The sequence below is a fragment of the Platalea leucorodia genome, assembly GCF_965183815.1.
Source record: "Platalea leucorodia genome assembly, chromosome: 1".
NCBI classification, from domain to species: domain Eukaryota; kingdom Metazoa; phylum Chordata; class Aves; order Pelecaniformes; family Threskiornithidae; genus Platalea; species Platalea leucorodia.
The window spans coordinates 31,700,278-31,713,579 of NC_138823.1; the positions used below are offsets into that span (position 1 = coordinate 31,700,278).

General features: G+C 36.9%; 1 protein-coding gene across 1 annotated transcript; it reads left to right on the plus strand.

The window, feature by feature from the left end:
• The first annotated feature begins 461 nt into the window (after positions 1-461).
• Positions 462-12,184, plus strand: IMPA1 (inositol monophosphatase 1). Its single transcript, XM_082306508.1, has 9 exons — positions 462-507; positions 2,268-2,349; positions 3,550-3,683; positions 5,694-5,798; positions 7,117-7,162; positions 7,304-7,412; positions 8,146-8,254; positions 9,754-9,905; positions 10,334-12,184. Exons 2-9 carry the CDS (start codon positions 2,287-2,289, stop codon positions 10,450-10,452), a joined length of 837 nt encoding a protein of 278 aa, XP_082162634.1. The 5' UTR covers positions 462-507; positions 2,268-2,286; the 3' UTR covers positions 10,453-12,184.
• The last annotated feature ends 1,118 nt before the right edge of the window (positions 12,185-13,302 follow it).

A 13,302-nucleotide genomic window follows, 5' to 3' on the forward strand; every position in this document is an offset into this window, starting at 1 on the left:
GAGAAGACCACATCTGTAAGAAACTTGCTCGGTTTACTGTTTTTAAGCACTGTAACCTGAATTGATGAAATGCTGTTTTACTTCGAAGGGACTGTTACACATACATTCATCTTCTTTTTCACGGGCCTTCATACTTTTTTCCACACGTTGAGTAACAGAGTCTCGTTTTCAACCGTGGCGCCTTCAGCAGCTAAAAGCCCGGGTGAACGCCAATCGCGTGCTCCATGGGAGAGAACTTACGGTATCTTCACCCTGCCGCGTCCAATTATTAAAAAGAAGTCGACATTAAAGGTTAATTTCAACATTTTAACCGTAATTTTGGCGAGCTGCGAAGCGCCCTTTCCTCACCACCACGCACGGCGCAGGCGCGGCGGCCGCCACGGAACACGGCGCGGGGGGGGGGGGGGGGGAGGCGGGGTTAACGGCTTCGCCCCTGGCGCCTGCGCACTGGCGCGGCTGCGCGCCTCAGGGAGAGCGGAGGGAGCGGCGGCGGTGGCAGCGGCGGAGGTGAGCCTCTTCTTCCTTCCTCAGCCGCCATTTCGGGATGCCGTGAGGGGGATGCGCTGCTGCCCCGGGGGCTGCGCTGCTGCCCCGGGGGCTGCGTGGCCCTGCCGTCGCTCGGGCCGGGCCCGAGCGACGGCAGGGCCACGCAGCCCCCGGGGCAGGGCGGGAGGTGCTCTCACCCCGGCCGGGCAGTGTGGGCCGCCCTTCAGCCCTTCCAGCCCGGGATCCAAACCTCTATTTCGGGATCCAAACCTCTACTCCGAATACGCGCCCTGAGTTTGTGGGACAAACTCGTCACGGGGCGTCCAGAGGGGACGAAACTAAGCTGGGGGAAAAAAACACGCTTCTTCCAGTCAGTGTGGGTGCTGGTGTTTCACTAGAATAGCTGTTCTGGAGTTACTGTTTTGGTGAGGTTTTAAATGTAAATGATTTTTGTTTTCCTCTGCTACGTGAGGCTGTGCCGTTGTACTGGATGTCAGTGTACTTAAGGTTCCACTAGTACTACCAGTCTTTTATAGATAACACAGTAACTTTATCTAGTGCTGTTGTACCAAGTTCTGTGTCCTGACAAATTATTTCTGTGTTTATATATCGAAACCTATACTCTAAAGGCTATGATAAGTAAAGAACGTTATCAACATAACTGATACATCACACCCTTTGCATTTTACCTAGTTTTTCTAGCCATCTCTAGCTGTTTAGGACTGAAAGAGGCAAAGACCATTAGATCAGGATGACTGGACTGAGGATTCATGGATCATGCTAATTGCACAGGTTTTTTAATACTGTTTCAGTACTGAGGGTTTTATGCTCATTAATCTTTGTGAATCTGCAACTGTTACAAAACTGTTACCCAGGTCATCTCCTAAAGACTGAACCACTTAAGTAGGAAATACCCAGAAGGCTTCTGAAAGGGCTAGGTCTTAAAAATGAAACAGACTTCCAAAATTCAGAATACCATTGTGTCATTGAATGAATTTGTGGGCTGTTGAGGGTATATCAGAAATAACGTATGATATGCTGATTTGTATTTCATATTGCTCGTGAAAGTAGAGATGCATAGAAGATAAGGTAGCTTGTATTGCTTCATAATACTTAAAAATATAGAAGACACTTTTAAATGACTGTGGGACTTTGTAACTTCCTCATGTAGAATCAAAACTATTTCATATTTGTGTTTGGAATAAACCCCTAGAACAAAGCACAGAGGACTGAAATACAGAAAGGGTAGATTTTGGGTTTAAGTTTCTAATCTTTTAATTTAAGATATTCAAAGTCATTTAAACCATACTTAAATATAGACTGAGCTGTATGTCAGCAGTCTTCTGTAATAAATTACAGTGAAGATTCTAGTATTTTTAAGCAAAAAGGCCCTGAGCTGTACACTGTATTTGAGAATGTGCTATGTGTAACCACACTATTGCTTTTCAGAGCCTTTATGTATATTGAGGTCAGTGTCTAAATGTGGCATCTTGTATATGCATGTATCTTTCAAGACTGAGGCTCTGTACTTGTTAATGTTTTTATGTTATGCCTTTTTGATAATCACAAAATGTGGGGAAAAAATCTGGTAACTTAGACAAAGCTTTTAATACTTTTTAAGTTTGTTTGGTTTTTTTTTTTTTCCAGAGTAAAGGATGGGACAAACTTCTATATTCCAGCAGGGAGAAAACAGTGCAGTCCAGAACAGGGAGCGCAGAAAATTAGAATTTGTAAAAAAAAAAAGCCATAATAATTTTTGTGTTAATCTATCCTTTTTGTAGGCTGTATATCTAAGAAAAGATGGCAGATCCTTGGCAAGAATGTATGGATTATGCAGTTGTTTTAGCAAGGAAAGCTGGGGAGGTAAGTATAAACTATTTGTAAATAAAAACATTGTTTATTGAGTCTAGTATGTATATAGCTTTTGAAAGAGTTTCATGTTGGATATTCTGAGGAATGTTTCCTCAAAAACATAAATTAACAGAATCATTTAGTGATGTTCAAGTTGAAGATTGGGGTGTCTTTTGTGTTTACAGCTTGGTTAATTTAAGACAACAACTTTGCACTTTACTTTGGACCAGAGTCCAATTAAAGGCTAAGGAGTATCTTTTGTTCCTTAAATTTGATTAAAAAAAAAAAAAAATCTGAATTGTGGTAAACAAAGAACATCTCTGTTTTTCCCCTGTAACTGCACTTGTCTACCTTATTATTTTACCACCTGAAAGCTGTTGACAGTCTTTCTTGCAAACACCTCAATCAACTTTATACAGTGGCTTGTTGTTGGCACAAGATACCACATCGTGTTCTCTTTATGAAGACTGCTTTACTTCTGTAAATAAGAAGCATCCCTTGCAGTGGCAGTGCTTTGCCCATTCGTGATTTAAGATGGCTTAGAACAAGAAAGAGTCAGCACATCTTGGCAGAGCCTCAGCATAAGAGTGGTTACCAAATGTTCAGTTCTTGGTAGTTCTGCTTGGTACATTTGAATGCTATTGCAGCCAGACAAGATGGCACATGTACTAATTCTGTCCCCTGGAGCTGCAGAATCTGCAGAACATTGTCCCTGCGATGACCTCATTAAAGTCTTTCCTCAGAAAATCTTTCTAAGTTATAGTAAAATAATTTTGTGGGCTGTCAGGCATGGATTCTTGCTTAAGCTGATTCTGGTGGTTTTAAGATCGTGAATGCAGGGTCTTGCTAAAAATAGCTGACTTAAGCTCAGTCTTAAGTGTTTCATTCAACTCTGGTATTTAAATTTATAAATCTAAAACTTGTCCTAATAAAATAGAGCTCAGTTTCAGGTACCAGTGGATCTTCTGGTAGTACTCAGGTTTAAGGTCATGTAAAAATTTGTGCTGAGTAGGGACTGGAGATAGACTGGAGATAGGTAAGCTCCAGCTTCTGCAGTTAAATCCAGGTTTTGTCACTGCTTGTGCTTGTGTTTTGTATGTGCAGTACAGAAATTACAGTAAAAATGATGCTCAGATTTTTGGGAAAACTAATATTTTCCATGCTGTTAATGAAGAAAGCTTTTTTTCCTTTTTTTATTTGTTTTGTTAACAGATAATCCGTGGAGCACTCAAAGAAGAAATATCTGTTATGACAAAAAGTTCACCAGTAGATCTAGTGACAGAAACTGATCAAAAAGTAGAAAACTTCATCATTTCTTTGATAAAAGAAAAGTATCCTTCTCACAGGTACTTCTTATCAATACACTTTTTATAGAAGAAGGGGAAAGGTGACTGGAAGAAGAAAATTGAAAGTTTATGATTTTGCTTGGTAAAATTTCATTACGATTGGCATGCTGGACGGTTACGGAATTCTCCCTTACCCTCAGTATATTAAGTATTTTAGAGTAGTAGTAGGTTGAAGTTTTGCCTGAATGCTTCTAAATTAATTGCTAGCTAATTTTGTCATTAGCTTAGAGGGCTGTACTAACAAAACAAGGTGCCCCCAGTCTACTGACATGAGTTTAGCCTTGCTCAAGACTTATGCTGAAAGTCACTTCCAGTTGAGCCAGCTGTAAATAACTTCTTAGTTATTTGTGTTGGAGAATCAAAGGTGGCCTCAAGATACCCGGAACCCAAATTTCTTGTCTGCTGTTGGCCGTTGAAACTAGCATGCCTTTGCTGTCTATGCTGGATGGGTCCCATGGTAGCGAGTGTGCCTTTGGCAAATCTCACACAGTTTAAGAACATCAAACATGCTTAAAAGAAGACAGGATCTTCTGATTCTGCATAACTGAAAGTCTGTCATACAACATACCCATTTTTTTTTATTGCTCTTCCCTTTTTTCTTCCTTCTTCCCACCTCTCCTCACCGCCTAAAAGAAGTTTATTATTGAAGGGTGAATTGTATCTATTTTACTTACTTTTACTTACATGGGACTTTCTTTCCCATTTTGACCTAATGGCTCAAGTTTAATACAGTTTCCTTAAAGTGAGTTTGCTAATTTTTCTTGCATTTTCTTGGAGATTTTCTTATTGTAGCTGTATATGTGAAACATAATAAATATGCACAGAATTGGAACAACTGAGGTGATGGAAAAGGTCGGTAAGCTAACCAAGTTAGTTGTGGAATGACCTTGAAATAACAGGTTCTGTGACATTGCTAAACATTTTAGAATATTTTAGCTTCTTTTTATATTAGATAATTGATATCACGTTAGATATACTGGTGTTGAATTTCTCTTTCTAATGAATTACTCATCCACCTAAATAACTATTCAGTCTCTCTCTTCTCTTTGTGAATATCTGTTGCTTTTTGGAAACATGCTGTTTCTTTCTGAGCAATCATCTTCACTTCCATAGTTAATCATAAAACTCCTAACCGATATTAAGGGGACCTTATTTGTTTACTCTCTGGAGTTCTCGTTTTACATGCTTGTGGAGGAAAGCATGTGTTTGATGCGTACTTTTCATAGGTTGAGTAATGTGATAAATTTAACAACATGCAAAAAGCACAGAACAGAATTCCACCCACTTACACTCATCCCAATAATTTTGCACTTCAAAACAAATACTTTCATGAGCAGCAAAAACTGTGAAATTCGTGTTCCTGTGGCACTGTGCCTCGTGTATCCCTTGAGTTTAGTATTATGGTTGAGCACGTACTTTACCGTCTTCTTCAGGAGGAGCTCTGGTTTGGATTTCATCCCTTTACCACGTTACCATTTTGTAATGCGTGTAAAACTAAACAGTTTTGAGACTAACAACTTTCTGTCATATTTGGGTTAAAATCAGACTACAAATTTAACAGTTACCGCGGTGGTCTAACCAGATGCATATGACCACAAAGTCTTTCTTCAGTTAAAACACAAGCTAAAAAGCAGCGGTTTATAGCACAAATAAACTGAAGGGCGTTAAATAGCTACCAGTATTCTGACCAAAATTTGATGATGCTGTTACTGGAAAAAATTATGAAAGCTTCAATGTTCTGAATGCTAAATTCCAGTAATGGATATTAAAACGTAAAGTTCTTTCCCCACATATTATGCTTATCTCTGGCATCATAAATATTGATGCAAGTTTGGTCAGATGTGGTTGATGCTTTCCAGGTAAATTGTGTATTTCTCAGCTTTTTACGTGTGATCACTGGTGGTACAAAACCCGCATCTCACTTTAAGAATTTTAATTTCAAGGACAATGTTCTAAATCAGACATTTTATATTATTTCTTTGTATCTTTTAAATGTGTTTGTTACTCTAGCTTCATTGGAGAAGAATCTGTTGCAGCTGGAGAGGGCAGCATTTTGACAGATAACCCCACATGGATTATAGACCCTATTGACGGAACTACCAACTTCGTACACAGGTCCACCTTTCATTTTTTTAAGTTAGCAACTTCACCTGATTACCTTTTTTCTTTCTCCAGTTCCATGAAAGTAAGGTTTTTACACTTTTAAATTGCTTTAAAAGAGGTACTATGAACTTGTTAATAGTTACAAATTGCTATTTGCATTTATTGAGAGCCATTGGGCAGTTTTTGTAATCATTTTAGTATTTCTGTAAGTATTACCATAGTCTCACGCTGTAACCAACAGCAGTTGTTCCATGAGAGGCCCGTACTACGTAGCAGGAGTCAGCAGCCTTTGGCACAGGTACCAAAGATAGGTGGGCAGATTTTAACAGTAAAGCAATAGGACTCCGAATTGGGAGATGCAGCATATTCAGAGAGGCGGTAACAGCTCCCAGTGCTGATTTCGAAGAAATTTCAAATTCATTGAGATCTAGGAGCCGCTACCATGAAAGAAAGCGGAATATCGACAGTAATTGTCGAGTGGTATTTTGCTCCAGGATGAAGAGGGGACTTTCAGTGTAATGCTGACTGCCTATTCCTTCTGTCTTTGAAACATGATAGATTTTGGCCCTGATGAGCTTTTCTGATCATACTTGATCCAATTTTGAAATGACTGCTGCTATGTGCACCACGGCTTTAAACAGCTGCTGAATCCTGCTAAATAACGTGTTCAAAAAGGTTTAAGAAAAGAACCCATTCTGCTGGACTTACAGACTTAAAAGTCTGTATTTTTTGCAGATAGTAATTAAAGCAAATGGTTTGGAACTGCAAATTTTGAAGAGTAAAAAATAATAATTTAAAAAATACATTAATTGGTTGATCATTAAAAACTTAGGCTGAGATGCAGCCCACCATGTCCTATATACTCCCACTGCCTTCACTCTTCCCCCTGCATTCTCCCTTCTCACTTCAGTATCTGTCTTTCTCGTTGCTTTGGTGGAGAAAGTAGAGGTGGGGGGAGAGGTGACTTGCTTCTTTTGATGAGACCATTTTGGCCACCTTGTTCCTTCTGAGAAAGGTTAGTAGCATAGAGGCTTGCTTGTATTCTTTGGCTATAAAATGGCAGTCCCTAAGCTAGTAACAGCTGTAACAGGGATGACAGGCTGAGTTTCAGTGGGTGGAAAAGTTTGTATTTTAAATGGTAATTGGTGTTGTTGGGTCTATTTTCATAGCAAATTGTGCAAGTTCCAGAAAACTAATATTTCCTGTATAGTCAAAGTTTCTTTTTGAAATATACCTTACATTTAACTGAACATTGTTTTTATTAAGAGTAAGCATGGTAATGAAAGAAGCATAGTATCTCTATAAATTAGTGAAATGTTTTGTTTTGTAGGTTTCCATTTGTGGCAGTTTCAATTGGCTTTGTTGTAAACAAAAAGGTATACTTTTTATTACTTAATATGTAATCAATCAAAACCAAATTAATTCCTTGTTGCTAGTTATAACTAAGATCTGTATTTTCACAGTAAATAGGAAGAAAGGAAAAGGAAACCTCAAGGTATCTTTACTTTTTCTTGCAGATAGAGTTTGGAATTGTGTATAGTTGTATAGAAGACAAGATGTATACTGCCAGAAAAGGAAAAGGTGCATTTTGCAATGGTCAAAAAATTCAAGTATCAGGCCAAGAAGGTAAGCTGAACTAAGTATCTTATTTCTAGCAATTACATTTATTTTGCAAATGAAGCATCAACACTTTTAGACCTGGATATATTCCTGTTTCTTAGCTCATAGTGTTGTTTTGCAAAGACAGGCTTTTTTTGGCCATGGGTTGTTCAGTTTTGAGAAACAGCTTTTATGTTCTTCTTGATGCATATAACGTGCTTGTGATCTTTGCAAAATCAGGACTCAGCAATTGAAGATTTTATTTCCTGTGTGTCTGTGTGTTGTGGTTGATTGATTGTTTGTAATTTTCTGTATGTCTGTAATCCGTCTGTGATGGTTCTTTAGAGTCTGTAGCAAATCAACCAAGCAATTCAACTTGCTTCCAGGTGTGAACTAGTTGTTTAAATCAGTATCACTCTTGTATACTTACTACCCTATGCAAACTAAAATCCACACTTAAACTGGGACCTTTAAAGATCTGAGGACTGTTCTAATTTTTATAGCAGTAGAATTTTATTTACTATTGACATCGATTAAGGTATATGCACAATTGAACCAGATCATGCTTTGTTGGCTGTATTTTATTTTTTCTGCCATTTTCCATCTAAGAACAGATTTTTATACATTAAATATGTAACGTTTGTGTTAAAATACCTTGCTTTTATTTAGTCTTGTAAGAAAGCAATGAAGTAAACTCTGCTAATTACTGTTGTTATATAAGTTGTACTGTTGGAAAAATGAGGATTTGTTTCTTTTCCAGACATTACAAAATCCCTTTTAGTAACAGAATTGGGATCAAATCGTGATCCAGAGACTATAAAAATAATTCTTTCTAACATGGAAAGACTTCTCAGTATTCCTATTCATGGGTAAGATACTTGCTATTTTTTACATTCACTGATAGTGATTTTTGTAAATATGATAATTTTTAAGAAGGATTGGTTGCATTACATTTGACACCTTAAATGTGAAATATGATCTCTGCAGAGAAACTCTAAGCCTGTTTAACTTTTTCAAGCTGGGACATATATAAGAGAATCCTAATAATCAGTACTGAGAAGCGAAGCATGTTTGGTTTTGTAGGACTAAAACGTATTGTATTTACTAGTTAAAAAAATGAAATACAGTTTTGTGCTTCTTTTTTTTCAGAAACACACAAGGAGTAAAACTGGATAAACAGAAGCTGTATTACGTTTTGTTAGTTTTCTTTCCCTGTAGTAATGAAAATCATCGTTGTTTTTTTTTTTTATATATATATATATATATCAAAAGACAAAAGTAGATCTCCCTGTCGTCTTTCAACACCGTACAATTTTTCTGATTTTGTCCAAGTAATTGAAATGGTTCATAAACTGCTCTTATTTTGGTTACATTCCCTGCTTCCTCTCCTCCAGATAAGCCAAAGCCTATATTTCCGCAAACCCTATTATGTCTAAAGGTGGTTTTCAGTAGATATTTTTTTGTTACGCAACCCTACTCATGTTTCTGATCTAAAAGGGGTTGTAGTTTTATCCTGAGATTCTCAGGATTCTTTTTTTGACACTTAACATGTAGATTTTTTCTACTTTGAAAAAGTCTTCTGATGTCATTAAATAATATATGCTAAATTGTAAGTAGGGAATACATTTTAGATATGTTGTCAGTTCAGCTTTGGTATTTTACTTATAAACAGTAAATTGAGTTAGAGTTGATTTGAGTTGCTTCTTGCAGTAACTTAGCTGCTATCAGTTGCAATTTAATGTACATTTTACTGATAATTGAAATAACTGCAATTATTTATACAAGCCACACTTACTAACCAAGTGCATCACCATTTCCAAAAGAAACTGGAATTTGTAATATAAGGGTTTTGATGAAGTTATCCAGACCAAATTTATGCTGTGTAATTTATTTTTTGTGATTACTGCTGTTAGGGTTTTTTGCAAGTCAGAGGTGCTTACTGAGCATCACCAGAGAAACTGAACTAACTGTTTCTTCAACACTGAGAACAGTGTGCACTCTACTTGAATTCTTGTATTCAAAAAGCAAAGTAAAATATCTGTTATTGTTTCATGGGTAGATATCTTCTATAATATGTTTTAGGTTAAGAAGTTGTTTAGGATGTGTTTTCACTCTAAACCAAAATTGTTTAACAGAATTCATAAATGTAGCTTCTGGGAATTTACTATATTTGGAGAGCTCTTCAAGCTACTTAAGCAAAACTTCATTCCCAATTTTTTAATTTGTTTCACTGCAGCATTCCTTAACATTTTCTCTAGCTCACTTCACTTTGCATATGATGCTGATGTGTTCTCTGTGCAGTGTACACAGACTTTGTGACTTTCTTACAAACTGTTCTCAATTAAAAAAACAACTATGTCTCCTTTAGGATTAGAGCCGTTGGTACAGCAGCTGTGAACATGTGCCTTGTGGCAACGGGTGGCGCTGATGCCTATTATGAAATGGGGATTCACTGCTGGGATATGGCAGGGGCTGGAATCATTATTACTGAAGCAGGCGGAGTACTGCTAGATGTATCAGGTAAATACACGGGCATGCGTGATTCTCTTTTGTCCGTTTAAATAGCTAATTGGGAGCAAAACATCACTGAAATGAGAAGGCAAGAGGTTTTTCAATCCTCTTTTCAAGTTACTGCTACTGAACAGAGTTCCCATCCAGTTAACAGAAAAAGAGAGAGTCAATTGTATGTTCTTAAGCTACAAGACAACCCTTACTCACTTGGCTGAGCACTTGGAAGAGTGAAAAAAGGCAATAAACATATACTGAAGAGAATTTAAAGGTAGCTCATATGAGATACATGTTGTGTTAAATGCATTTTTATCCAGGGGCAAACTTGGTCCTCAATAGTAACATATCATTTACACTTAATTTTTTCAATGCTCATTTTCATACCAACTTTTAGTTTTCTCCAGATACAAGCTAGTTACTTTGCTTGCTTTGATTTCTAGGTGGACCATTTGATTTGATGTCTCGAAGAATAATTGCAGCAAGTAGTCGAGCTATAGGAGAGAGAATAGCCAAAGCACTTCAAATAATTCCTCTGAAAAGGGATGATGCAACTAACTGAATACCAAAGCTACACCATAAATGTGATTATATATCGTTGTCTCATACTCCCATGTGGTGGTTGTTCTACACCTTGAACCTGATAAAAAGATAGATAAACAGATGGTAGTCTTTCAGTACTGGTGTGACGGCTGAGTAGTGTTTTGAGATTGGACCAATATTCGAAGTAAGCTTTTACTGTTAAGTATTTTATTTAACATCACGATTACATAAAGATCTATGAAAAGAAGCAAATACATACCACTAATATTTTCAAGTTTTATACTACACTGGAAGGCATAGCAAGAGACACTTTGATGTGTAGATAAATAAAAATCTCTAGGTCCATAAGTGACAAAGCAAAATTCACTGTCTTAACACCGCATCATCACACCTGATGAAGGCATTACTGTTTATCCAGTCTTTCTCTATCTTGTCTGTTTTCTTCAGTGTCATCAGTGTATCCGTTTCCTTACCTTGTTGCAGTTTTTGTAGAGGTAGTTCACACATTTCCAAACATTTTTTAGTTGCTTGTAGTTTAGGCTGTAATTTAAAGCCTGTATTACTTAGCTGTCATCGGTTTGGTAATCGTTGTTCTACCTTTCTTATGGTAGCTAAACACAGTCTCTTTAGTCTTTTATGTGGCCAGTACACTTGCAAATTAATTACGGTTACAAAAATAATAGTTATTGTGCCAGAAAATACGTGCGTCTCTGAGAAATAAGTTCGGAGCGCACCTTCTATCACCAAATGGACTTACTCTGAATTAAGATGAAGTATGGTTTGCGTTTGACCATTGGAATCAGCTGATACTAGGTCCTCTATCTTATTCTTGGCAATTATAATTCCTGTTAATTTTGCTTGGGTTTCTCCATGGATGAGTGTGTTTCAGGGTCTTAAGGAATCATAAAAATCCAAGAAGGTTTTCAGTAACTCAGCTGGCAAAAAAATAAGCCCATAGTCCAGATTTTTTTACATAATTTTCTGTAAGTTATAAAAGCAGTGACGAATGAGGATCAGGTTTCCATTGTGTTATAGAGTGTACAGGCACAAAAGAAGATCCCTATCTAAACCTAAAGGGTTTATAAATCTAAGAAATATTAGTAATTTTATTCTTGGTGTCAATTGTTCTAAACTTTGAAAACTATCCTGGTTCTTTGAATTTTTGTATTGAAGATTGTTGAAAGTATGAGTGTACTGTTCAAATAATTAATGCACTTTAAAAAAAAAGATTTGACTGAGATCAGTTTTTAGACTGATTTTTCCATGTCTAAAGTTTCCTAAAGAAAGTTGTCTCATTGATGATCCAGTCAAGACATAGCAATGCTTTGGAAAACCTGACTTTTTGTACTGCTGTCCCACTATTTTTATTTTGGAAAACAGTGTTCTCTGTCTCTTATTTTAAATGTCAGTCTTTTGTGTCAGTTGACTTTTGCAGATTTTGCAAAAATATTTAATTTGAAGTTGTATCTAATGCCAGATGATTAACATTAATGAGATCAGTCTGCTATTTAAAGGCCTTGTCAAAAAGCCATACTTATATTAATTTTACTTTTTAAATTCCCATTGACAAGGATAGAAATTTTTTGAGCATTTCACTGTAACTTTATTGCTGTAAATGGTTTGGGATCATCATTATTTCTTGAGAAGTATGTTTACTCTATCATTTCTGTGGCTTTTGTATAACAAATTCTGCGTAACTTTTTAAAACTGATTTATTTGTGAAATGGAGACATGTCTAAAAAAGTACTTGAGATGGGAGAACACATTCAAAATAAATATGCTTTAGCAGCAGTGGCTTCAGATGTGCTTCCTTTCTTAACATACATCAGAGTACAATGCTGGGTCCAAACAAGCTGGATTTGTGGGCTTCAGACTTTGAGTTGAACGCTTTCTCTTCGTGGCCTCTGATGTACATAGGTCATAAACTGTTGAGCCTTTAGATAAGTGGGATTATGTATACACCTGCAGTAGGGTTTTAGAGTGAATATTCCAACACCTTCCAATGAGATCATGGTGCATTAATCATCTCCAACCCCAGAGCTCAAACTTCACGGATTATTGTGCCTGTGATTTGTTTTGGAGGCCCATCACCTGGTTGAAGCGTGTAGCTGTCTCACCGTTAGCTTTCCTAATAATGCTCTTCAAGGAAAAATTTATATGAATTTCCCATCTTGTCCCTCTCACTCTATTTGTGTTGGAGACCAGCCTAATTTTTTTTTTTTTTGACTCTATAAATGGCAGCTTTTATCAATTGTCTGCTTTCTTTTTAATTTCATTCTCCTTTTCAGGGGGATCAGAAATCCCTCGTTTGCTACTTTGCTAAGCATTATCTTCTCGGATAACTCTTCATCTAATATGTGGCCACTTCTTTCACCATGTGAAAGGACACCGAAATGCAATTATGAAGTTTAAAGGCATTTTCTGGCCTGCAATTTTGGCAAATTTTTGTAGTAAGTGTTTTTCATAGTAAAACAGAGAAGTCACGATTGCTGTGTAATCAAAATGCTTTTGAGACATTATATATGAGAGGTAGTCCCTGAATGTTCGAAACAATAAAATACGTGGTTTTGTTGCTTTGGAAGATGGAGTGACAGAGATAATCATCTTAGATTTTTTTTTTTTAATAATTTAAGAAAAAGTTATATATTTACAAGATAGCTTTTGCTGGGCAGTGAGGCAATCGGAATGGAAAACCAGTTACCACAGATTGAACAGATAGACTGTCGAATTAAGATCATGAATGTTCTTCATGAAGACAGTCCAGTGTACAGGAAGCTTTCTTACATAGCTTTCCAGTGAACAATTCGTGACTTCAGCTGGCAAATTCCGCTACGGTTTGAATCTCAACTCTGAGTGAAGAAGAAGAAGG